Here is a 27,828-nt window from a genome sequence, read left to right as displayed (position 1 = left end):
TGCGTGGCAGGGCACTCCTTGCACGCATCAGCACTGCGCATGGGCCAGCTCCACACGGGTCAAGGAGGCCCAGGGTTTGAACCACGGTCCTCCCATGTGGTAGACGGACGCCCTAACCACTGGGCCAAGTCCGTTTCCCCCTAATCACTTTTTAAATAGCACTTTCCATCTTCACAGAGCCTATAAACTTTCAAAACACTTTCAGGCATGGTGCTCCTAAGGGCTATGGAGACACACAGGTTCTACGGTCATGGCAGATGGCTCTGGAATTCAGTGCCTTGTCAGTGGGCCCTACTTTGGAATTTGTGTTCTTAAATGTGATGGAGTTGGATTCAGATGTGACCTTTCTACACATGCCCCTTCTGTCACTTTTACTGAACCTGTGGTTGGTGCTAGTGTTGGTGTATACTCAGGAGACTCGAATCTCTGGACTGGCCATGTGCTAGCTGGGCGCCGAGCCTCAGCAGAGTTGCAACTCCTCCTTTCCGGTTCATCAGACTTACCCAGGTCAGCTAACAGGGAGGTGAAGATGGTCACCACTACACCAGGGAACCAAGAGTGCCTACAACTGCAAGCAGGAGAATCACATCCACCAATCACGTGGGATCTAAGCCCCTTCTCAATTTAGAGGCGGAGTGGTCATCACCATCCCAGGGGGTCCACAGAATGGAGGATAAAATATGGACTGGAGTGGACTTACTGGTATTCTACTACAGAACCGTTGTGATTAGCAATGGAAGAAATTATATTATTGATGTGGAGAAAGTGGCCACAGCAGTTGCTGAGGGCAGGGAGAGAGAAGAAGAGATGTGATGTGGGGGCATTTTCGGGATGTGGAATAGTCCTAAATGTTACTGCAGGGACAGATGCTGGACATTATATATCTTGCCATAACCCACTGAATGGACTGGGGGACAGTGTAAAGTACAATGTGAACTATTATCCATGCAGTGCAGCAGTGCTCCAAAATGTATTTGCCAAATGCAACGAATGTGCCACAAGGATGAAAGAGGTTGTTGATGTTGGTGTGGGAGGAATGCAGTAGGGTGGGGGGTGAGGTATAGGGGAACCTCTTATGTTTTTTAATGGAACGTTTTTTGTGATCTATGTATCTTTTTTTTTAAAAGGCAATTAAATTTTTAAAATTTTCTAAGAAAAATAAATAAATAGATAGATGATAGATAAATTTAAAAAAAGAATACTGTGGGGCTGCCCTGGAACCCCATGGAGATGCCCAGTTCAGGCCTAGGGGGGATGATTCAACCAAGGTCACCCTCTCTGTTCACTGCATCCAACATCCTTCCAATACACCATGCTGCTTCCCTTGATGACACAGTTTTCTTTTAAAATAAAAAATTTTAAATTTTAAAACAGCCTTAAAAGTATATTTTATTGTGTTCTCAAACCAGTGGGTAACCCAATAGTAGGGCACAATTTTAAGCAATCACAAAAGCAACTTTGGTACAGAGCCTTCCTCCAGCTCTAAGCAAGAGTGATGCTTCAAATGGCCTGATGGCATTCTCAGATCACCAAAGTACTGGCTGCGGCCAGTGGGGTCCCTTCCCTTACTGATCCAATGTTCACGCATGTACTGATCAAATGACGTGAGGTTTGAAAAAGCACATGAAGGGTCAAAGCTTTTCCTGAGCCAGCACCGGCTAAGAGGAGCTGAAACAATAGCTACCTGTGGGGTCTGGCCTTTTATATGTTTATTTTACACACTTCACAGTTTAGGCAAGCTTACCAATTTGGGATTTCTTGGCTCTTCATGATTGGCCAGAGTACATGGGCTCCTTGGGTCTTTAACTGGGCCAACCATTAAATAACAGCTATTTATAACTAACACACTGCCTTCCAGTTAGGAGGGGGAGCCTTTCTGCCTGATGTACCAAAACATTGCTGGAAGCACTAAGGCAAAGGTCCGTTTTAATACCAAACATCCTGGCACTTAAGGTACTGATCACATTAAGGCAAGAGTTCTGTGATACTGAAGGGAAAATAATCATATTCTAGTTAAAGCTTCCAAATACCACCAACTGACCCAGCAGCCATCATTTTTCAAAGTTCTTTCACATAAGTGATTTCCTAAGACTTTCACAATCCTCCATAAAGAGGTTTTTATAAAAGTAAGAAACTGAACAAGGGGTTTTAAACATGTACTCTGTTATACACAATGGCCTGCAAGTACAGGGGCTCTCTCACCTTTGCGAGGTGCTCCATTTTCAACCAGGATGCCTGCAGGTCATAGCATCATCATAAAGAGCCAAGGACAGGGCAGAGGTCACCACTGTCACAGGACATGATTTAGTTCTTTATGTGTCCTTTATTCAAACATATTCCAAGTATACTCATACTGAGGAAGCCCTGCCAAAGATACCCTTTCATGGAAAGGATGAAAGAGCTAATACCCAAGCAGTGAATTATTTTCAATATATGGTTTTAACGGCCTTGACAGCAGCCACGATGGCCTTCAGCCATGCCGCAGACCCTGAACTTCCAGATGCAAAAGAAAGCAAACCAAGACACCCGACAGGAGCAGCTTCCATGTGGTAGGCATGCCATGTCCTAAATGCAAGACAACCACAGCCCCGCCTTGTGCATGTGGAAGAGGAGGGAAGGAAGGAAGTGGAGGAGAAAGAAGAGAGAAAGGGGGCAAGCTGCAGTCAGCGTGAAGGCGTCTTACTTTTCTGGCAGCGATTTGTGGTCCAGCAGCGGTAGTTGTACTCATTGTTAATGGTGGTCTTTTCACACGTTGGCTTCTCCTCCATTGTCCCTGGACACAGGTCCCCACATTCCTTCGGGGGCTTGTTCCCCACAATGTAGTTATTGGACACGGCATCCAGAATCAGAGACCAGTCCACAGTGGAGAGGTAACAGAGGTCGGCATTTTTCTCAATCCTGATGGCCCCCCGAGTGATGTTCCTCAGGTTATATAGCCCAATATCCTTGAGGTTGGTCATCTCGAAGATGACCAGGGCATAGTTGTAGAAGAGTTTCCAGCCGCGGATGACCGTGAGGTTCGGGAAGAGGTCGCCCAGGCTCTCGAGGCCGGCCACGCGGAACAGCAGCAAGTACTCAGTGATGACTGTGAGCTTGGGGAAGCGGTAGCTCCGGTAGTCCTCTGCCTTGGAGATGAGCAGGATGTGGAGGTAGCCCTCGATCACGGTGCAGTTCTCCAGACGCTTCAGCTGCTGGTAGTCATTGCGGATGTCGATGCCTGGTCCGCAGACTGAAGGGAGACAAGAGGGTACAGGTAGGATAATGGCTGCGTTAAAAGGAGAGAAACTTCAAAAGCACTCTCAAACCCGTAATATGGTCCATTTTCAGGAGCCCTACATTATAGTTAAAGAAATATGATACAATTCTTCACTGAAGACTAACTTCAGGGGTGGGCTGTAGGATGACTGACTGGATAGCTAGCCAGTTGGCTGTTATTTGGGGAGTACATGCTCTTGACCAGATGTGGCTGTGGAAGATGCTGTCCCCAGTGTACCTACATGCAAATGAAAGCCTAGACCCCACGGGAGAACAGGGCCCCACGGGAGAACAGGGGAGAGTCAATGCTGGAACCCAGGCCTGCCTGTCCCCACAGCTCCTGGGTTACATGCTGCCCATCACCTCTACAGAGCCCTGGTTTCCCATGTCTGAATAAAAGCTCAGCAGTCAAGTACCAATGACCTACTGCTACATCCAGCCTGAAGGACACCAAGCAATAAAGTCTACACTGGAGTAGAGTCACCATAACCCAAAAAGAGGGGACTCAAAGATACATGCTCTCTACTTTCTGTTACCATTTGCCAAGGACCAGGCAGGCCTTGTGTTTTTCCCAATACTACATTCCTATGGATGATCATAAAGATGATCTTAACAGTAGGATAAAAAACGTGATTTATGTGAATAAAGGGGGAATACAATTCCAGTTTAAACAAAGCGTCTTATTAAATAAGAAAGGTATGCTTCCTGTAAAAGATTAGTAACAAAAAGATAAAATCACCAATAATCTGAACTGCCAAAGATATCTGCTTAATACTATCTGTAGCTGTTATCCTTTTCTCTATTAATATTCTAAGATTAATGAAATCAGACAACATACTGTTTTCAAACATACTTCTTTCACCTAATATAAACTTTTTACTGAGTCAATAAATATCCTTCTAAATCATCATTTCATAAAGGGGATAATAATTCTAAGGTATGAAAATGTAGTAGCATGAGGTGTTGATTTTTTTTTTTTAACCAATCCCCTATTGTTGGACAATTAGGTTACCACCCTCCCCCCTTCAATGTTTCAGTGAACATGCAGATATCCAAGATGATTTTCTTGGAATAAATTCACAGAAATGGAATTGCTGGGTCAAGACATTTCAGATTTTAAAGGCTTTTGATAAAATGGTCGTAATACTGGAGAGTTTTATTTTTTAAATTCTAGGCACACAAAAAAACCCTTCGTTATTATCCTTTCTTAGGATTAAAAAAATCCCCAAACCCACTATTTTTTTTCTCTCCCCTTCCTCCCTCCCCCACCCAGTTGTCTGCTCTCTGTGTCCATTCGCTGTGTATTCTTCTGTGTCCGCTTGTATTCTTGTCAGCGGCACTGAAAATCTGTATCTCTTTTTGTTGCATCATCTTGCTGAGTCAACTCTCTGTATGTGCGGCACCACTCCCGGCAGACTGCACTTTTTTTGCACCGGGCAGCTCTCCTTATGGGGTGCACTCCTTGCACATGGGGCTCCCCTACACAGGGGACACCCCTGCGTGGCACGGCACTCCTTGCGCGCATCAGCACTGCCCGTGGGCCAGCTCACCACACGGGTCAGGAGGTCCTGGGTTTGAACCCTAGACCTCCCATGTGGTAGGCGGATGCTCTATCTGTTGAGCCAAATCTGCTTCCCCAAACCCACTATTAAAGCTTCTCAGACACAGTAACGTTTTCTGATTGACATAACTCATTAACTGTTAAGCACCCTACATGTATTAGATGGGAGATGCAAGGAAACAATCAGTACCCCACCCTCTGAGGAAGCCGACAGTGAGGGAGAGGGGATAAGACTCATGGTTAAACAATCATGCTCAGTGCTAATGCAGACAGCAAGTCCAGTTTAGATGTGTAACTGAATTAAGCAGGATAGACAAAATATATCAGGGGCACTTTGTGCAGGAGAAGGTCCTTTTTGATGCAGCAAGAGGGAAGCTTTGCAAGCAAGTTGGGTCCTAAAGGGTACGGGAAGAATTTTTAAAGTGGGTATAACATTCCACAGGCCAGAAATGAGGCAGAACAAAATATAATCAAGGATCAGCAAACCTGATGGTCCCAGGATACATAGAGGAGAGAAAGTAAGTCTGATAGAGGCCAAATCATAAAAGCTAGCACCTATCTTAGGGAAAAGAACTTCATCTCATAGGAACAAGACCTTCTGAAGGGCTCTTGAGTAGGAGAGAAAGTTCTTGAGTAGGAGAGAAGTTCAAGCAAGTACTGTTGGAGAATTAACCTCATGGCCGAGTACAGGACAGAATCAGAGCAAAACAGACATGAGAAAGGAGAAGAGCAGTCTGCTGGGGGTTAGAGCAGATGGGAATGACGGGCCAGAATCAGCAGTGAGAGATGGACCACAGGCTGAGGAGTAAGCAAAGCAGAAAAACCTAGAATGTGAAACTTTAATGAGTCTAATTCGATCATTTTACATGAAAAAATGAAGCTCTGAGACAGACAGGAGAATGGAGAAACCAGCACTTGCAGAACACCCACCCACATGCCAGACAGAAGCAGTGCTGGAAGCTTTTGATGCATCACTTTGTTTAATCTCATGTGCTGCTCTCAACAATACCTCATGCTAGGTAATGTATCCATCATTCTGAAAATGAGGAAATAAATTTAGAAGTCCAATAATTCATCTGAGGTCACAAATGCAAGACTCAACACAAAGGCAAAACTCAACACAAGATATGTCAATATTCCTAGGTCTCGGTGCCCTCACATCCCAGTTATCTCTGGCCCACTCCAATTGAGATTTTGGCCCCAGCATGACATTGAATAGCTCCTAGCAAAGCCCCAGTGGCACTGTCAAGGCCAATGACATCTTGAATATTTTGGGGCCACCTGACATTGTCTCATTCTCCAGGCATCTCTAGCTCCTCCTCTTCTACCTGGCCTTCAAACACTGCTCGCTGTCTTGAGACTGTGCCTCGTGCTGTGATTTCAGCAGATGTGGCTCCCTGGGCCACCCATACACTGGATGATTCTCATATGGATGATCCTCTCAGCTCCAAAATTGTACATACATTTGCCTGTTGCATGTCTCCACCGAGGTGTCTAATAACTCAATCCCCATCTCCACCCCCTTCCCCCCAAAAAAACCCCAGTTCCCAAGCTTCCACATCTTGGCAAATGGAGCTCCCATTCCCTAACTGCTCACACCAAAAATCTAAGACTCATTCTTGATTCTCCTTTTCCCTCATACTGCACATATGCTGTCCAGCCATGGGTCCTCCAGGCTCCAGCTCCCAAGCCTGGCACGAATGGTTGCCGATCCCACCCAGTCTCGCCTCACTTCTTCACACTGTGGGGTGTTGCTGTCCTCTCCTACCCCATTTGCCTCCCTGTTGGTACATGCCCTCCTCTTCGGGACCTAGATCTGGCCTTTTTTCTTGTTCTCTCTCGGCCCACTCCCACCACATGTTGCTCTGTCATTTTCTATATATAGTGCACATCTATATATGCAATGCCTAAGGTAGTAGCACATCACATGCATGTGCCGAATGAATGAGTTTCTCCATTTCTGTCTCAGCTGCTATACTCTGGCCTGAGCCAGCATTAACTCCAGCCTGAACTATTGCGATGTGCGATGCCTGCCTGCCCGGTGACCCATCCTCCCCCAGCCCATACTCTACCCAGGACCCAGAGGGATCTCTCTGAAGCACAAAGCAGATCATATCATGCCTTTGGGATACTGGGAGTGGTGTGAGAAGCCTTCCTGTGCCTTTCCACAACATTCAGAATAAAACCCAATCTCCTTTACTGGGGTCCTCAAGACTCTCTAAGAGCTCATCCCTGCTTGTATTTTCTACCTCAACTTCTAGCACATTCTCTTTGCAAACATGCCCAGCTCCTTCCTTTTCACACCATGTTCCTTGGCACGGTCCCCTTGCCTACCAGCCCCCACATGGCTGCTTCATTCTCATCATCTGGGTCTCCACTTAAACGCTGCCTGCTCAGAGAGGCTTGACTCAAATACCCTAGCTTCAAAAGTACCCCCAAAGCCACCTAACTCCCAATCCCCATCTCTCCATTTCATCTTTTTCATAGTGCTTCTAGCATTTGAAAAGTGTCAGTACCCAGAAGGCTGGGTCAGCTAAGTATTTACTACCCACTACTCCCCAAGACATATGTCCTGAGGGCAATGGCTCCCAGACAGCTTTCCTGCCCTGACAGCTTTCCTGCCCTGGCTCCGGTACCTAACACACTGGGCAAACAGCAGCTTTAATAAATACTTAGTGCCTGACTGGGTGCCGAAGCAAGCCTAGGACCCTGGGTTAAACAAGTTACATTAATCTCAAATGGAATGAAGATCCCAGGTTTCTAGCACATATTTGCCACTGGAGAACTCTCAAAATCAATTAAATACTCACCCCACTTTAGATCAATGACAATGTGAAAGACTTTTTAATTATTATTATTATTATTTATGTGGTACATTTCTTTTTCCCTATGCCAAGCCTAAAAAGTCTGCTTGCTTCTCCATCACTTGAAATGAGGTATATTTATTTGCTCTTAAATCAGAAACAAGAGTTTTGTTTATTTTGGCATTTAACGTGGGTTCGATCAGGTTATAAAGTGTTAGACATCAATTGATTTGTTATCATTTCCAATAGACCACAAAAATTGAGTATCCAGTGAAAGAACATGAAGACTCATGAGCGAAGGTTGTCTGAACATCAACATCTCAACCAAAACACAGACATGAGGGGGAATCTGCTGCCTGCTGCCATCTGGCTGCCCTCCGTGAGCAGCATAGCTCCGGCTCAGATAAGGGAGACCACCCTACAGGGTGGAATGGAAGCTCTTCCAAATGACAACAGCAGCCTGCACACTTAACACTTGTCCCCCATTTATAGAAGGTATGAAAAAAAGAGAAAGAAACTACCCACTGATGCCTGAAGAGAAGGCAAGCCCAAGCCACAGAGTGTGAGGCAGGAGCTGGCCACCAGCCATTTGGGTCTTTAGGGTATGTTGTGATAAAAACGGAACAAGGAAAACCAAGCCAGGCCATGGGCAAGAGATAGCACAGTGCTCAAGGGGCACCAGGAGCAAACAGGAAAGAAAGAGCAAACAACAGGCTCCTTCTGTGCCATGAAATAACAAGAGCACGAAGGGAGTAAATATTCATCAGGGTGCACAGAGAGACAGGCTCATGCTACTGCTCCTGGATGATTAAAAGGAAATTGCGAAATGCCATTTCCTCCTTGTCAAAGCCACAAATTTTGGCATGATCCGCAAAACTTTCGGAAAGGCACTGGAATGTGAAATCCCAGGCTGGCCTGTAAAGAATCATCGAAGCTTACGGAAATGAGGGCAAGCCGGAAGCAGAGAGAAAGGACACAGCTGGAAGGGGCGACAGTGCCGGAAGCCAAGGAGCAGCAAGAGCAAAACAGAAACAGATAGGGGGGGATGAAAGGGAGGGGCTGGGAGGGGTAGGCAGTGCCCTGGTGCCCCCCACCAGGCCACCTCCAAGGCAGGAAAGGGCCTGGGGCATAGAATTCATCCCAAAAGTTACCTTTTTAAATAAAGTGCTGCAGCAGAACAGAACACTTCCCCACCCCCACCCCAAGTAAAACCACCCCTAAGTATTTTAGAAGAAATCTTTCGTTGTTGTTACAAAAACCACATATTATTCCCCAACCCCTTCCCCTCACAAAACTGGGTGGCTGTATTACAAGAATAAAGCCAGATCATAGACATGAAAAGAAAAATCACCACTTGGACTGAAACATAACTATGTTAAGAATTCAGGTATTCTGTAAGATTATTACCAGCATAGTGAAAATATTTCCACCTTGATCTTTTTAAATTTGAAAGTGATCACATTAAAAACCTGAGGTTACAAGGGACCACAGTATGAACCAGAATACAAGAGATTTTAAAAGAGAGAATTTCTTCTCTAAGAACTGAGGTGAATGGCATAAACAAACTATGCCAATTTGGAAATAAATTCCTAAGAAGTGCTATAATCAGAAGAATGAATGAAAAATATTTGCTGAGAAAGCCACCAAATGTGTGTCTACGTTTTGTTGTGTTTTGTTGTTGTTGTTATTGTTTTGGGTTTTTTTTAAGACCTCTGCAAGAAATGCAATTAAGTGATATTATATGCTCTCTATTAAATACAGTCTTGGAGCTCTGGAAAAAGTAAAATCAAGCATGGGGATCTGAGTCCCAGAACATTTACTGGCTCCTGCCCTCAAGCAGTAACACATCATGTCTCTAAGCCTCAGTTTCCTTGCCTGCCCTATAGAAACTGCCGTAAGGCTCAAATAAAGTGCTTTTGTGCTATTGTCAAAAGTAATAAGCTTTAGGCAATGCTATTATATAAATGAAATATTAGTGACAATACTCATTCATTTGCTACTCCCTAAATATTACTAATAAAGAGGAAAATTCGCAAAATCATTGATTATCCTTCTGTTGCCAATTCCATGAAAGAATATGAGAAACCATCATCACTTGCTGATTCTCTGTGAAAGTCAGACTGACTTGAGAGGTTAGGAGAGGATTACACTGTGGCTGAATTTAGCACAAGAGGAACAGACCTACCACCTCTCTGGGAAATTAAATGAAGGTTTTAATACATCAGTGAACACAGCTCTGGGAATACAAGGAAGGGGCCCACAACTCTTTATCTCTGGAGAGGTCAGAAAGACTTCTGGGAAGAAGGGATCACTGAAGAAGGTCTGACGGATGAGTGGATCTTGCCAGGAACAAAGGAGGTGGCATGGGACCTGAGGGTGGCATGGGAGGCGGGGCAAAGGGAGGCACATATACCTGGGAGGAAACTGGAGCTGAGGAGTAGACTGGTGGCAATTCCAGGGAGCCCTAGGGGTACAGCCTGTGTGGCCAGGAGAGAAAACAGCAACAGCAGGGCAAATGCTTAAAATAAGCACACTGAGACCAGTGTTACTTACCACCCAACGCTTAGTTCAGCTTTATTGTGTATGTACTAAAACAGTGTTCAAAAACTTGAGGATGCACAGGACCCCCGCCAGAGGGCTTATTAAAACCCAAAGTGCAAGGGTCCAAAAATACGGCTTCTAAGTGTCCAGCAGATCCTGCTGATCTGGGCAGCCACCCCACCCCCATGAGAATGAATGTGCTAGGAAATAATCCTTCAACCCCTCACCTGAAACTACCATTCCCCCCACACCTATATTGCCATGCACGGCAGTGTATTTCTTAATTTGGTTTTACTCTGTCAGAAAAAATCCCAAGGACCCCAGAGAAGATATACACAGAGCACAACAAAGACAGAAGGAGAAGGGGCTGGAGATAGAACATCGCCACTACCCTGGGGACCTCCTGCACTGTGGCTCCTGAATTTGCTGCCCTTTTCCCCTTGCTGGCCAAAGTCTGAGCATCGTCCTCCACATGCAAGGGAGAGAAGAGATGTGGCTTGGGTTTCTGTGAGCCCACTCCCTGGCCTGAGCAGCACATGGGTATCACCAGACAATCAGAGATCAGGAGCAAAAAGACAATGTTATGACAACAAACACCACTGATACTCCAGTGTTTGTCAGAGTAGATTTTTCTGTGTAAGTGTAAACAGACAGAATTCACCTTAAGCCTTTTATCTCCATGTGTCAATGAAAATGTGTTTACATTGTACATATACATTTGTATTTCATGCAGGGAGCAGTCTAAGGGCAACCACTTAAGAATGTAAGGCTTCCCTTACCATCAGTCACTTTGAGAGTAAAAATTAAAAATTGTCAATTTCAATTTGTAGACTTCCCTTTCCTGTCCTATACAAGAGCCATTTCCACTACATAGCTAATCTGAAAATTCGTACACACAGAAAGTATAATCCCAAAATCTACAGAACTAAACCGCATGCTATGCTGCAGCAAAGAACTTACAAAGGTTGGTGAAATGGTCATATCCTGCCACGCCAATTAAGAAATGGAAACTTCACCGGGAATTAATTCAAAGTCTGGAGGGAACACAAGCCCCTCTGTCCCCTCCACTTCAAGCACTGGCTAGCCAAGCAGCTTGGTTCAGAACAAAGCTTCATTTGCTTTATGAGAGCAGCAGCAACTGTTTTCCTGGATCTTCATAAAAAACAACTTCACCCACTCTGACAGTTACTCAAGATTCTTTTATGATTTTAAAATATCCAAAATTCTAAAATTCTAAGTCTCTATATTTTAGAAGAGCACTTACAAGAGCACCTGATGATTCACATTTGAGATGTCTGGCTGACTTTCCAACGAAGAAGCACCCACAGAGTGCATTCGCTATTTACCTTGCCCCTCGGAACCTCCATCATGTGCCAGAGCTTCGCCTCATGGGAAGGGCTTCCGCAGGGGTGAGGGGGAGGGACTGGGGTTACAAATGGTACCAGGTCACTTATCAACCTCCTTGTCACTATACAGGCACACCTCCTTGCACAACTGACAGTTCTCATAACCTCAAAACACTGAATCTGTGCCGCCAATGGACAGTGTTGTAGGGCCCCAGGCACTGGGGAAGATACAGGGTAGAGGCAATATGGGCAAGAATGGAATAGCCAGCTACATACATGCTGCAGCCTGATCTGAAAAAACATGTGCTTCTTCTGCCTTTTTCGCCCCTCTCGTGATTTTTCATTTCCTGCTTAGAACCAGGCAAATGTTCTTAAAGTCAATCCTGTGTTTATGGTCTATCTCACTGGCTTAGTTTTCTAGGGAACCTTGTATTATTCCTGTTAGTTAAGTTTACATCCTTACTTCAGATGTATTTTACTTTGTGCTGTAATTCTCTGGTTTCCTTACATCATACTCAACCATAAAAGACTGAAAGCCTTCCTCCCAATCCTCCATCAGGTCAGGAATAAGTCAAGATGCCCACTTCCACCACTGCTATTCATCGCTATACTGGAAGTGCTAGCCAGAACAATTAGACAAGAAAGAGAAATAAAAATGCATCTAAACTGGAAAGGAAGAAGTAAAACAATCCCTAGTCACAGATGATATGATCTTGAGAAAACCTAAAGAATACACACACACACACATATACACACACACAAACTGTTAGAGTTAATCTACAAACCTGGCCAAGTTGGAGGATACAAAATCAACATGCAAAAATCAGTGTATTTCTATACATTAGCAATCCAAAAATGAAATTATGAAAACAACTCCATTTACAATAACCTTTAAAAGAATAAAATACCTAGGAATAATTTTAACTGAAGACATTAAAAAAAAAAAAACTATACCCTGAAAACTATAAAATATTGCTGAAAGAAATTAAAGATGACATAAATAAATGGCAAGATATCTAATGTTCATGGATTAAAAGATTTAATATTGTTGAGATGACAATACTACCCAAGGAAATAAACAGATCCAAACCAAACCCTTTAAAAATCCTAACAGCAATTTTTCCAGACGTGGAAAACCAATTCTAAAGTTCATATGGAATTTCAAGGGACCCAAAATAGTAAAATAATCTTAAAAAGGAAGAACAAACTTGGAGGACTCACACTTCCCATTTCAAAACTTACTGCAAAGCTACAGTAATCAAAACAATGTGGTACTGGCATAAGAACAGACATATAAAGCAAAGGACTGGAACTGAGAATCCAGAAAACAACCCACATATCTATGGCCACTTGATTTTCCACAAGGGTACCAAATGCACTCAATGGGAAAAGAATAGTCTCTTCAATAAATGGTGCTGGGGAAACGTAAAAAGAATGAAATTAGAATATAAAAGAAAATGAAGTTAGACCCCTATCTCCCACCATATACAAAAATAAGTCAAAATAGATCAAGACTTAAAGGTAAGAACTAAAACTATAAAACTTTCAGAAGAAAATAAAGATCCAAGTAAGTCTTCATGAACTTGTATTAAGCAATGATTTCTTAGCTTTGACAGCAAAATCATAAGAAATAAAAGGAAAAATTACTAAAATAGACCTTCAAAATTAAAAACTTTTAAGAACATTATCAAGAAAGTGAAAAGATAACCCACACAGTGGAAGAAAATATTTGGCAATTATATTAATATATCTGATAGGTATTTAACATCCAGAATATATAAAGAACACTTACAATGCAACAATAAAAAGACAAACAGCCTAATTTAAAAATAAGCAAAGGAACTGAATAGACATTTCTCCAAATGGCCAATAAGCACATGAAAAAAATGATCAACACCATTAGTCATTAGGGAAATAGAAATAAAAATCACAATGAGATACCATTTCATATCTACTAAGATGGCTATAACTGAAAAAAAAAAAAACAGAAAAAAAGTGTTGGCAAGGATGTGGGGAAATAGGAACCCTTGTACAGTGCTGGTGGGATTGTAAAGTGGTGCAGCTGCTCTGGGAAACAGAGCAAAAAGTTAAAAACAGAATTACCTCATGACCCAACAATTCCATTCCTTTGTATATACTCAAAAGAACTGAAAACAGAGACTCAAACATTGTACTCCAATGTTCACTTCAGCATTATTCACAAAAGCCAAAAGATAAAAACAACCAAAGTGCCCAACAGATAAACAAAATGTGGTACACACATGCAAAGGAATACTATTCAGCCATAAAAAGGAATGAAGTTCTGATATATGCTATAACGTGGGTGAACCTCGAGAAAGTATTAAACTCAGTGAAATAGTCCAGACACACTTATATGAAATGTCTAGAATAAGGAAATTCATACAGAGAGTAAATTAGAGGTTACCATGGGTAGAGGGAGGGGACATGGGGGGTTATTGCTTAATGGGTACAGAGCTTCTGTTCGGAGTAATGAAAAAGCTTGGAAATAGTGGTGATATTTGCACAGCATTGTGAATGCAATTAATGCCACTAAATTGTATATTTGAAAACTGTTAAAACAGTATATTTTATGTTATATGTATTTTACCACAATAAAAATATATGTATCAGCCCTTTGAATTCTAGAGGTTTTTTATCTGTTTTAGAGGCTTTGCTGGAGGGGAAGGGTGCTGGGCTAGGACTCTGAGACGAGGTAAATCTTGGAATCATCCAACTACCGACCACATAGCCTGGGGAAGTCACTTTATCGCTCTGTGCCTCAGTTTCCTCATAATTCATATACAGGTTTGGAACTAAATTTATTCATTCTTCCAGCAAATATTTAGAGAACAACTCGCCATCCTGTGTAGTTCTCAGGTGCTAGGAACTCAACAGTGAATACCCAGGTACACTCGTGCCTTCACAGGGCATATAGCCTCGATGGGCCGTAAAACTTATCTTACTTCCACATCCTGTGACCCAGAGCAGACACCCATGGACTCAGGTGGAGTGATCATAGCACAGGTTCAATACCCTGGGCCTGATGCCTATTCAGACAAAAGGAACCACCCTTCTGTATGTCAGATAAATTCACTGGACAGATGGAAAGCTGGGGGTGGGGAGGCACATGAGAAGTACCTGAGGACATGAGATCTCAATGCACCAATGCTCAGACAGGGGGTTACTCCAACAATCCAACCCTAACTAAGAGCTCCACATAGCAAGAGCTCAGAGAAAGATCGGTCTGCAATGAGCTGCTGGGGTGAGGCAACATCAGGGATTTAAACTGTGGCAAAAAAAAAAAAAAGAGAGGGAGTGATTTGAGGGAGAGCAGGAAGAGGTGAGGCATGCCAGGGTATGGCAAAAGAAGCCTAGAACAGAAGGCACTAAGAGGGTCAAGGGAGAACCTCAGCAACCACATGGCCAAGGAAAGGAGCAACCACTGAGGGGTCTTGGGCATGAAGACTATATCAACATGGAATTCTAGAATGGTCATTCTGGTAGTCATCAGTAACCAAGTGTTAGGAGGAAATAATAAAGGACGGAGGAGACACCAAGCTGAGCTGGAAGGAAAGCAGGTTCAGCCACAGCTCTGTGCCTTACTCAGCTTATATCAGCAGGAATTTAGATGCAAGCCAGGCTCGGCATACAGCACGGCCAGAAATGCCAGGGTGTAAATGGGGGTACTCAGCAAGAGTCCTCCAGACTCCCCAGGGCAATGGGCTCTGAGCATGTGACCCTGCAGGCAGGTGGGTACCTGCGTGCCCCACTCTATGTATGGAGTGTGGAGATGCTAAAACACTATATGCAAACCGCCCATCCCTGCAGAGTCACCGTGGCTGAGCCTGGCCAACCGATTCAATGCAGGGGAAGAATTCTCACCCCATTTTATCAATTTTCCAACTGCCGGTATCTGTGTATTATTTGCTTAAAGCCAGGCACCTCCATACCTCAACCTAGTGTAAACATGAGAAGGACTGGGTCCACCACTGCTCCAAGCCTGTCCCCTCCAAGCTCCTGCCTTCCCTTACGTAATCGCTTCCCTTGCAAAGACCTTTCTATCTTCTACAATGTCTGCATTCAGGATTCTTCTTTGACACCTCTAGGTTCACCTCTGTCTCTGAGGAGGAGGATTTTTCCCACTTTATGCTCACCCAGCAACTGGAGCCCAGCCCAAATACTGACATCTCCACTGCGGCACGCTGGGATTTCCATGGACCTTCTGCATTTAGGATTTCTCCATTGTGCAGGGGTTGCCTCCACCCACCAGCACAGAAAGCAGCCCCGTGGAAGCCACTGCTCATATCCCACCAGGAGAGGATGTCTAAAATCAATGCTCCCCCACCTGCCCAGGCCTTGGCTCCCCAAAAAGGATCAACTAAATGCTTTTCTCCCAAGCAGCTCAATCCTGTTGTGCTCCAGATAACAGCCCAACATCCGCACCATTGTGGGAATGACGTTCTCTCAGCTGTACCCTATGAGTATTCAAGCAAAGGCAGAAATAGAAGACAAACACTGCTCCCAAATGCAACCTAAGTCATGAAGCCTAAACCATCAAAAACCACAATGACTTGGGAATTTTGGGTGTGGTTTTTTTCTTGGCATAAGAATATTTTTAAATTGGTAGCTGGTGGGGACACTGCAGACTTGACTATAATGCCTTGCTAAAATCTCATCCTATCCTCATTGACCAGGTAAAGAAATACAAACTACATTAAAACAGCCGTTTAAATTTGCAAATCACCCTCAAAAGTGCTGAGGAATGAATAGCTCAAGGAAGGTCTCCAGCGGAAGGCCACAGGGCTCTTTCTGAGCCCTGCATGTTCCAGCATTTTTATCAATTACTTGAATGATGGCACGGATAAAATGTTTATCTAATTCAAGGATGACAAGTTTCCGGGAGGGATGGCAAATACATGGGATGGCAGAGTCAAGAGCTAAAAAGATCAACAGATTGAAATTGAACGGGAGAGGAAATAATGTTATTTGGACACTTGGGTGCAAAAAAAGAAATGCACAAATGTAGGAGGTGTGAAAAAGACTTAGGAGATTTAATTGGATATAATTTCTGTATGTGATGATGGGTGTTGTGGCTGCCAAAAAAAAAAAAAAGTCAAGCAGCCTTTTTATACTAAGGGAGGCTGAGTACAATAAGGGACCAGAGGAGAGACCCCATGAACTGGGCTTGTTTTGTATGCCACCCTTTGTAAGAGGAGTGGGCCGATGGGAGGACATCCAAGTGACTGCCAGGAAGAGGGGCCTTGAAATCCTATCTCATGGGGACATCAAGTATGCACGTCTCCATGGGAAGGAGGGTTCATAGGGTGCTGTTTGACTCTTAGGGGAGGGGACACAGATCGAGGACCAATGCAAGGAGAAGGATTTGGGTTCCAGTGGGAGTTATCTGAAAGCAGAACAGACCGCCTGAAGAGAGGATGAGGATTTGTGTGGAGCTGTACATTTCAGAGGCTTCACGAGCCTAATTTCACTACTGCTGAGGATTCAGGGGGTGTTATTTGACCCGTTTTATAGCTGAGGAAACTGAGGGTAAAAGAAAACAAAAAGACCAAATTACCTCCCTGGGGTCATACAATAATTAGGGGACAGGGCTGGGATTTAAATCTAAGTTGCCTCACATGATTCTGGTGCAGAAAATTCCTCGGAATTTCAAGGCCGACAAGGAGGCTGCAGCGCACAAGGTTGGGAAATGGGCTTGTTCACATATCCTGCACCCCCAGGTCATCTGGCCAATGGGTACCCCTCTTTCCAGGCTCTGTCCATTCCAACACCCCGAGCTCCTAACAGAAAGATAAGGGAAGCCTGTCGCGTTTTATAGATGTCTCCCACGTACAGCGAGGAAACACCGACTGAGTGGGGAAACTGCTGTTGTTTCAGACCTTATATTTTGCTGAAAAGTACATACCGTTTCCACAAGTTAATTACACTGCAGAATGTCAAACTCTTGTTTTTGTTTGCAGCCCGTGGGGAAAAAAATAAACAGAGAATACAAGCAAATCTGATGAGAAAACTTGTCCTTCTCTGGAGGATACAGGCGGATCTCAGAAGCCGTGGACACGGTATTTCAATGGCCTCAGACAACTGCTGCTCATCGCTCCCTGTGTTTCTTTCATCACATACCAATCTCTATCTTACCGCTCAAACATATAGTCTTCCTTCTGCGTCACACAATTTATAACAGTTCTACTTCCAAACACTTCAGACTTTCCTCTGCAAGCCATAGATACTCAGCTCCCCAACCTTAGCGACACATCTTTATGTGATGCTGATAATCACATCCCACACAAAGACCCCCAACGTTACCACCTCACCCAACATCTCTTTTCTTCCAAAGCAATTAAGAAGCGCTTTTTTTTCTTCACAAGGTCAGGTTAAGATCAAAATAATTCTCTAGTATGTGGAGAACTTTGACAAGCAGGAGCAACCCTTATCGTTAATGCAAACCACTGTGAGGGTATGGGGGGCCAAATGGCAGCTGCCTGCATCTGCATGGCCCCCCACCCAGAATCTAGCCAGCCCCTTTCCACCCAGCCTTCCAGTGCAGTAAGAGCTCAGGGAACACGCAGGCTGCGGTGTCCAGGAACAGGAGAGCCCCCACCCCGACAGCCACGTCACCTGGGAAGGTAGCAGACCTTCACAAAGCCAACAGCGGCACAGGGGTCCTTGGGCACCCTAAGACTCCCCCTCACTGCTGAAGAGGTTTCAGGAATGCCCATCTGATGGGCTGTTCTGGAGAAATACAGACAGTCATTAGTAAGACGAGACTAGGTGGTGCTGAGGCATCGTTTACACACTGGAGTCAGCAGCTGGGCATGCCATGCTTTCAAGAACCACGATGCTGAAAAACCCTGGAGACATGTAAGTGCAGCAATGACGTGCAAGGAATAAAACGCACCAGTTCCCTTGAACCGGATAAACTGACGCATCTCCAGATAGTGATCAAATGATCAGAAGTGAGACTGGTCCTGCCAGGTAGGCCCCTGGCCACGCCCTGATAAGGCACAGAGGAGGCAACAGAGCCCAGAGGGCCTCTCTCTGCGGGTGCAGCAGCGTCTGCACTCTACAGGCGTATGTGGACCAGCCTGCCCAGGTAACCTGCTGCGAAACAAAGCTCCAAGGACAGGAGCAAAATGAAGTCCTTCTGCAGAAAATGACTCAGATCTCCCCAACAGGGTGCTAAACCCTGCCCCTCTACCCCGGCCACATGGAGGCTGCTGTCTGCTCACCTGGAGCCAGCCTTTGGTCTTCCTGGTCTCCCACCACAGCACCATGGCTGGGGTGAATCAGGGGCAACAGGTTAAGCATGTACACGTGGACACCAAGCAAAAGCAGGAGGCTGGGGAGCAGGCGTTTCCCACCCAGCCTTGGGGTGAGGGGATACACCACTGAGCCGCTCCACAAGCCCCTCCAAGCGCTCCGGGTCAAGGCCTAGGGTGAAGGAGACGCGAGCAAAGCCTTGGCCCAGATGTAATGACCCAGGTTTTCAAACTGCTCCACCGTTCTGCATCCCACGCAGGCCTGCTCCACCCTGGCTGGGTACCCTGCTACCCCAGGACAAGATCTACTTCTCCCTTCCTCAACACCCTCCCTGTTAAAGTCCCAGTACAGTCGAGAAACAGTTCTCACCAAGCATTAGATGGAAAACAAGAGAGTCACACAAACTTGTGGCAACAATGAAGTGAGTGCTTTCCACTGTGTTATGCCAGGGCCTGTGGCCAAGGAAAACTGCTCACGCCAGGGCTTTAGGTAAAGACTTAGATCTTTATATTTTTATCCAAGGTTGGTGATAAACAGATGTTTACCACATGCTACATAAGAGACCAGTCCTTGCGGGCATCTTACATTAAGGTTTCTAGGGTATTTTAAGTATACTTCTCATAAGAGTATTAAAAAAATAAACCCAAAAAAAAAAAATCTGAGCAGGGCTCCTCAAAATGGTCAATGTCATCAAAGGCAAGGAAAGTCTGACAAAGCATCACAAACCAGAGGAGCCTAAGGACCCAAGGACTAAACGTGATGTGGGCTCCTATATGGGACTCTAGAGCTGAAAAAGGCAGGGGACAAAAAACAGGGGAAATCCTAATAAAGTATTGCGTTTAGTTAATAGTCATGTACTAATATTGGTTCCCTAGTTGTGGCAAATATGCCATAGTGATGCAGGATGGAAGGGCAGGGAAAAGTGTTAAGGGGACCACAGGAACTCTCATATCATCGTTGTATTTAGTTTTAAGTCTAAAACTATTCTAAAACCAAAAAGTTGATTTTAAAAAGCCTCAGGACAATAGGGATGCTCTTTATGATGTTTTTAAAAAGAAAAAAAATAACCTGTCCATATTCCTCTTTGACTTGCTTCTCCTCCCCACCTCCTACCCCCAGTTTGTAGAGGTGTATGTGGCCACGTGAAAAACATGCAGGGAGCCGTTAGCAGTGGGCAACCCTGGGGAGGGAAGGGTGAGGGGTGGGGAAGCTATCTGCTTCTACTCCAGGATTGCACGTTATTGTAATTTTTACAAGAAGCATGCATTCGTGTATTACATGTATAATTAAAACAACTTTATTTTTAAAAATAGCAGCTCATTCTACTAATGGAAAGATATCTGAGATATATTACATTTGAAAAACACCCATGGCACATCTGTGTTTGACCACAGGACATGATATTTTGTTACTGCACAGTGAGCATGTGCAAAGCTTCCCTTTGGGAAGTAGGACAGAAAGAAGAAGGCTAGGAGTGGGAGCAAAAGGGGACTTGGAGCTTTTTACCCTATACTTTCTGCTACCATGAGGGTGCTTGTTTTTTTTAAAATAAATTCTCTAAGTTCCTTCCTTGCTTGCTCCATCTATCTTTGTCCCAAGCACACCCAAAGGACTGACAAACATTTTGGAATTCTACCCCTAGGGCCATGCCTCTCCAGCCTCCCGGCCTCTCCACACAAGCTTGCAGATCCTGGAATGGAGGAGAAAGTGAGAGCCGGATGCTGGGAGGTGGACCCCAGCACTCATCCCCGCAGTGAACTGGGACAACTCTCTACTAAACAGGGTCTCCCCAGCATAAAGGCCACTCCACACAGGCTCCCCACCAGGCTGACAACAAAAAGGCAACTCACTTCCAGGAGGGCAGGAAAGTACAGCAAGACCTACCATTCCTTCTGCATCATCCACATTTAAACCATGCAAGTTCTCCCAGGTAAATACATTCTAATACTTTGGAAAGTGACCACTTGCTAATCCACCTATGACAACTGCCCAGATTGCCCATCGCAGCCTCTAAAAACTTACTGCAATTGTCCAAAACAGCTTCTCCTTGAAAGGAACCCGCAGAACAACAAGCAAACAAGCAAACTATCAAATATCTAGAGGGGGAAATAGCACAACGAAGATGAAAACCTGCTCTTCTGTGGTGCTTTTAGGATCATGTGATGTAACTTCACTAGCATTGATTTTTACAGAGTGATTTAATTTCACAAACACTGACTGAGCTTCTGCTTGCTTGATTCCAACACCTGGGCAAGCCAAAGCTGCCACCATCACACAGAGGAAGGAGGCAAGGTGAGGCACTCTAAGGGGTTGTCTAGTTACAGACATAGATGAATCAAACCTGGAGGTTAAAAAGGGAGCCCTTGGAGGTTAATCACTGTTTCTTTCATGGGCCATGGAGCTCTCAGAAAATCTGATGAAAGCTGAACCCTCTCTCCAAAGAAAATGCACTTATAGAGTTTGCATGCAACTTTAAGGGGTTCTATCTATGGCCTCCTGGGTCCAGAGACTCCTAATCAAGGAGCTCTGTGCCTTAAGCATCTGCAATGCCATTTTACAGATGGATAAAACTGAGGTCTAGAGAGATAAGGTGACCTTTCCCCAATTCCCCCACTAGCTGGTGGCAGGATGGAAATAAGAGCCCTGGTCCCAGGCTGCTGAAGCAGAGATGGTTCTAAGAAACCCAGTGCGCCAGGCAGAGGTTAGCCTCAATCCCCAGTAAAGGGGTTTTTACATTATTCCTGTACATACATAAAATAACAACATGAGAGCACACACAGGTAACAATCTGTAGCGAAACAGAGGGAGAGAGATGCACTACTGGACACTGAATTTGGGCCAGGGCTGGGATCCATTACTCAAAACCCAGCACTCAGAGTATGAAACAAGAATCCGAGTTCAGATTGCCAGAGAACACATAGGAAAGCCCTTTTTCAGCAGCATCCCTGTCCTGCTTAAATACACAGCAACCACCCAGAGGCCCTCAACCACCAGGACCCGATACATCCATTCAACACAGCCACATTTCCATGTTGCAAACCACAGAACACAAGGCATCGCGGTGGCTCCTGCGAGCAGAGGCCTCCAGCCAAGCGCACGGTGCAGCCCATTTCCAAGACACTCCAGTCTTGGGCGAGAGGCGTGTGCTCCCAGCTGAGAAGATGAGTGACTTCTATCTTCCCTCAGAGGCCAGAGGTTGCAAAGCCAAAATCTGGAGGCAAAAAGAGGGATCCCACAGCTAGAAACTTGTTAAAACTTTTATTTCTTCATCTGAATTTAACCACTGTACAAGACAAATTTGGATGCTATGGCACCTATGCCAAGTCCTGGCTCAGGTCAAAGCCACCTCTTCCCTGGTTACCACATGGCTCCTGGACAGGTGAGGTCTACATCTCTGATCTAGCCCTCTGTAATATACACTCCACACTGCCACCAACACAGTCTTCCTAAAACTCAAATATGATGCGAATTTTTCTGCTTAAAGTCCTTCCAGAGCTCCCTGTGCTTTCCAGATAAAAGTCTAACCTCTTCAAAATGGCATGTAAGACTCTTTATGATCTGACCCCTGCCAAAAGTCAACACTTCCAGTCTTAGCTCCTGGTCTTCTCCCTCCAAGGACAACCCATAGGGCCACCTGACATCACCAAGCTCCAAGATACTGAACACACAGCTTTGCATCAGCTCCATTTGCTAAAAACAAAAACAAAAACCAACAACAAAAAAAATATCTTCTCTATGCCTGGCCTCAAACCCCACCTTGGTGCTGACTCAACCTTTCCTACTTTGCTCTGCCACAGGACACTGGCCACACTCCTCACCTCCCTGGTACCCACTTACCTCCTAAACTGTGATTGCCTGAGGAGCATAGGCAGCATTATACTGACTTTTGCAAGGGACAAGGTCGGGCCAGAGGAAGCAAACAAACACTTGGCAAATGGAAAAGTTGGCAGCTAACTGATGTTCGCTCTGCTGTTTCTCCTCTCCTCCTCTCAACACCATCAGGTTTTAGGTCAATGTGCGCCCATGAAAAGTCCAAATACTATAACTGATACCTGCTAAACCTCAAAAGTTCCCTCAACTGCTCCTGCCTGACACTGCTCTCAGCTAAGGCTCCAAATGGTTTTGGACACTAACTTCCCCCCCCCCATCCAAAGACTCTGTGGCGCCAAGGCTTGGTGATGAAAGCTGCACGGGCTGGGGGCGGGGGGGGGGGGGGCGTTTCCCACGGCCACCCCAAACAGGATCTCAAGCAGAAGCACCCTCCTCACCGCCCCACCTTGAAAGCCGTGTTGGGGAGGCACCACCCAGGAGGGGCCAGCCTTCACAGCCATCTGCAGAGGGCCCTGGGCAGGCCACGTCGACGGACACACAACCGTCTGAGCCAGCTGGGGCTGCTCCCTGAGGCCAGGAAAGAGGCCGCAGGGAAGATGCCACAGGGCAGATAAAGGTGGGCCAGAGGGTGAGAGAAAGAGGTGTCGGAGGTGAGAGACGCCAAGGATGAAAACCCACCAAGGTCCCAGCACCCTGAGTTCCCTTTAACGCCCGGAGCTAACCCACTCAAGCAGGAATTTGGGTTCTGTCCTCTTGTAAGGTACAGCCCTGAGTGAGGGCGCACAAGGGGCCAACCACGTGGGGTTTTAAGGGTTCAAACCACCCACAGGTCCATGCAATTCCCTGGACATCATGGTGATGTCAGCAACCATGAACTCAAACACGGCACCCTTCTTCAAAAGCAGAGTTTTTAAACCAATAGTTCTGGATGAAAAGTTAAAGGCAAATTTGAACCAATAGTCAGGTTTTAAATCTATGGAGCTTCAATTCTCAAGTAGACATCTTGATGAAATGGCAAACGGATCAACTGAAATCATCTAAAATCGCTTTCCATTTAGCTTTGTTGTATCATTTGGACCCACTGAACGGACTTTCCTAACTATACCTGGCCTAAGATAGTACTGAAATGAATTTTCAAACTTTCAAATGATGTTTAATAAATGGCACCCAATTACGTACAGAGTTACAGGGTGAAATGCAAGCTGTGAAGAATCTCAAATTTGGAGGGCAAGAAGAGGAAGAAGAAACGTATATGGAGCAGGTAGTATGGGACCAAATACCCTGAAGCTCAGGTGGACTAAATAATTTGCTCCCAGTCACCATCAGTAAACATTAGAGCTGGAGGGAATTGAAGCCCGGATTTCCCAAGGCATGCTCTTCTCCTACATCGGGTCTGCATTTCTCTCTTGACTCTTCGAACTGCAGCATCCCAATGGCCACATTTTATTCCCTTTGGAAAGGAAGGTAAGAAAGTTCCTTGTCTTTGTCGGGATGGACTCTAGCTATATTTGTAAAACATTCAGAAAAGGCCATAAAAAGATCTCCACTGAGGCCTGTGCTATGTATTAAGCATTTTTCAATAAAACACAGCTTGGAGATTGCCAAATGAAGTCTAGTTATAACCTGGAAAGAGTGCTGGCAGAATGCATTTTTTTTTCCTGTTTCAATTTCTAGGTATCATTTATACTCATCTGACCCCCCTATTAAAAAGCGTAAAACAAAAAAGCAGAGCTACAGTTGCAAGGCACAACCTGAGTAGGTGGCATATTATGATAAACAAGGATGACAGTAAAACATTTTTCCAGCTGTGATAAACATATTTAAGATCTATCGTAGAGGCTGTAGGAGTTAAAATGGAAAACTATGAAAATTACAAGTTGTTTGTAACATAGAATTTATGTCTTAGAACCTCTTATTTTTTAGGTAAAAGTTGTCTCACTAGGAGATCATTTCCTTGGTTTTTTCTTTTTTTTTTTTGAACTTCTTTCTTTTTAAGTTGTGACTTTTTGAGGCTGTCAACACATCCAAAGTGATTTAACAACTGGTTAAGGGAGGGACCGTGAAATCCAAAAATGAACACGCCATCGCCATCCCGTGGTTCGGCTCTGAGGCAGAGCTGGGGAAGACCCTGCCGGGGGCAGCCTCATCAGCCACTAGGACGACCCCATGCCTCTAAATCGGCCATGTGGTCTCCCATTTCACTACATTTCATATATTTTGAACAAGTAGCTCAATCAATAGCTGTCTCAGTCTCCCAGAGACAGGAGTTAAGAGAAGAGGAATGTGGGCCTATGTTCCTATTTCCAAGTATCCATGCCTTCCTGCCATTTCTTGTCCTCTGAAACCATGTGGTTTCTATATAGAGGCTTCCTTCCCCTACTTTTTTCCAAAAGAGAAAGAAAGAAAGAAAACTTTAAACAATAAACCTGGCCATCCAACTGTGACTGATGAGATGTGCTTGTGGAACTGGCTTGTCAGAGGCACTTATGTAAGAGGACACCCCCTTGATTGCAAATCGTGAGCTCACTAACCTCTTCAAGACTTCAACAGCCGGCGGTTTCCTCAACAAACAAAACTGTTGTGTATTAAACTAAGCCGAGCGAAGATGACCTCATCCCTTAAAACCCAAGGGCAGTAAACAAGCTGCAACCCAGGCAGGCAGTGCTCACAGGCACACATCCCCTGACGAAACCAGGGGACTTTCCAGCAACCTCCCACCATCCAAGGAAGACCAGCCCCAAATACCGGACTATGGAGGACACATCACAAGTAGGATCCCCTCAGACCATGGAAAACTCTGTCTGCTCACCAAACACTTTGTTTTTGGAATCCTAAAAGAAACAGGCACATCACATTCTGCTTTCTGATTCACACACTCAGACTAGCCAACTCAATCCAACACCACCTGTTTTAGTGAACACACACCATGTGCCAGCCTCCCAGCACGCACACTCTGTGGTCAGTGTCTCCAGTGGTGCATACGTGGTAGGGAGGACACCGACACCAAGGGTTAATTAACTCCAGGGTGGTAGCACTGCTGTCCAAGGTCTACTCAGAGAGTAATGCACAAGTAGAGTACAGCCGCTTTCAGAAACAAGACCCGAAAAATATATTAAACATAAATCTAAAAAGCAGCCCCTGGAAAGCGGCTGTGGCTCAATCAGTTGGGCTCCCGTCTACCATATGGGAGGCTCTCGGTTCACGTCCCGGGGCCTGCTTGTGAAGGCAGGCTCGACCGCATGCCGCAGAGGCCCGCCTGGCCAGCAAGCGCTGCGGAGAGCCGACTCAACAAGGTGATGCAACAAAAAAGGGAGACAAGTAAAAACACAGAAGAGCACGCAGCCAAAGGACACAGAGAGCAAAACAACAAACAAGCTGCAAGGGCAGGGAGAAATAAATGAAAAGAAATACAGACACACAGAGGAACGCACAGCAAATGGACACAGAAAACAGCAAGCAAGCTGCAGAGGTGCGGGGGCAGGAATTTAAAAAAAAAAAAAAAAAAAAAGCAACCCCTGAGAAAAATACTAGTTTCTGTCTCCCTGAGGAAAACGTGAAAAATGTAGACGGGTTCTTTGGTTAAACCACCAACACTTGTGAATCAACTATTTAAAGAAAAAAGACTTCTCATAATTACATTCGACACTTTTTCCCCGGGGGTGAACATCGCTGGGGAGCACAGCTAAGCTTCCTCAATGGGAAGGACTTTCCAGGCACTAACTAGACCACCAGCTCATCCAGCAGTAGTACCCTCAGCAAAACCGAGAGTCCCAGCTACCCCTGGAAAACAACTCACACCTTTAGTGAAAGAGAGGGTCCTATCTGGTAGATGCAAGTCTATTCAAATTCATTTCAAACTAGATCACTACTGAATGCTTCCTATAGGATAGTTGGGGAAAAAAAAAAAAAAAAGGTTGGGAAGTACATAAATGATCTTGAGGCCTGCAGGGGTTAAGAAAGGTTCTGAGGAATCTTAGCCCAGAAGGTCTGAACTAGAGGACAAGGTTTCAGTCCCTCTCTCCTGAGACTGAACTCAAACCAAGTCTAAAAGGCTGAAAAATGGCTGTGTTTAGGTCTCTCAGGTCAAAAAGTGCTACCAAGACATGCACTGTTCAAGCCCTTCCGGGAAAACGCCAGCCCCAATGACCGTGGCGTGGCCTTGCCCATCTCCGTTGTGCCCGCCCATGGGTCATCCTTCTCTCTTGGCCCTGGACAGACCCTGGGCCTGAGGACCTTGAGGCCAATCTGCTTGTTCCTAATCATGCTCCACTGTGCACAGAATGTCACCCAGCACAAAATTAAGAGTACAATGTTATCCAAACTGACTTCATGCGACCCAAAAGAAATCGTGGCATCCCCACCCTCCACATACACACCCAAGATGAACAATGAAAATACCCTTACGTATATCACAAAGAAGGAAAAAAAATCCCCTCATGGTTAAAATACACCACACAATAATTCAAATACATCAGAGAAAGGCCCTAAATTCAATTAATGACCTGATGGAGATCTCAAAGAAGAGATACGAACAGAATTTTCCAGTTAAACCCATTCATTGGGCCAGGGTGACCTTTAGCAATGCATGGATCGAGACTCTCCCCTGAGGCTAAGGGCATGTCATAGCACCTCCAAAAATAGCTGACAGGTTGGGGACTGAGCCCTTACGGGCACCTCGAGACAGGCTGGCATCCCGAGTCTGCTTCCACTGCTGCAGCCATGAGCCCCATCAGAGGCTATCCAAGCGGCCTCATGATGCTCCCCAAGTACCCAGCAAATCAGAGCACAAACTTCCCCTTGGGATGGTCCCTAATATAAAAATATTTTCCTCTCCATAAAGCCCCCAAGGCCAACACACCACCCACCACCATTGCCCACTGCAGATTATAGTCAAGGAAAACCTCTCTATATTTGTAGCAACAGTGATGGTAGATGCAAAGACAGAAGCAGACAGGTAAGAGTAAGCAGCCAGGTGTGTGTCATGTGCCAGGTAGCTCTGGGACACAAGTAAGGTGTAGAAACAGAGAGGAGATACGCCCACCCTCAAGGAGCTCTCAATCTATACTCACAAGGCAGGTCTGTAAAAAGACAAAATCCTTACATAAACAAAATGTTAGGGAAGGTTAAAGAACTAAAGAACGTAAATCTGGATCTTTGAAGGGGATGGGGAAAAAAAACAAGGAAAGTTCTGGCAAGTCTAATCAAGAATAAAAGG

The 27,828-nt window shown here is 45.1% G+C and overlaps 1 protein-coding gene across 1 annotated transcript in view; it reads right to left on the bottom strand.

Moving 5' to 3' along the window:
- Positions 1 to 27,828, bottom strand: part of IGF1R (insulin like growth factor 1 receptor) — a 312,337-nt gene that overhangs the window by 256,963 nt on the left and 27,546 nt on the right. Inside the window, exon 2 of the mRNA XM_012521759.4 lies at positions 2,684 to 3,229. Within this exon, the coding sequence (XP_012377213.2) occupies positions 2,684 to 3,229 (546 nt within the window). The remainder of the gene's footprint in view (positions 1 to 2,683; positions 3,230 to 27,828) is intronic.

The sequence above is a fragment of the Dasypus novemcinctus genome, chromosome 3 (assembly GCF_030445035.2).
Source record: "Dasypus novemcinctus isolate mDasNov1 chromosome 3, mDasNov1.1.hap2, whole genome shotgun sequence".
NCBI lineage: Eukaryota > Metazoa > Chordata > Mammalia > Cingulata > Dasypodidae > Dasypus > Dasypus novemcinctus.
This window is presented reverse-complemented; position numbering and strand designations above follow the sequence as displayed.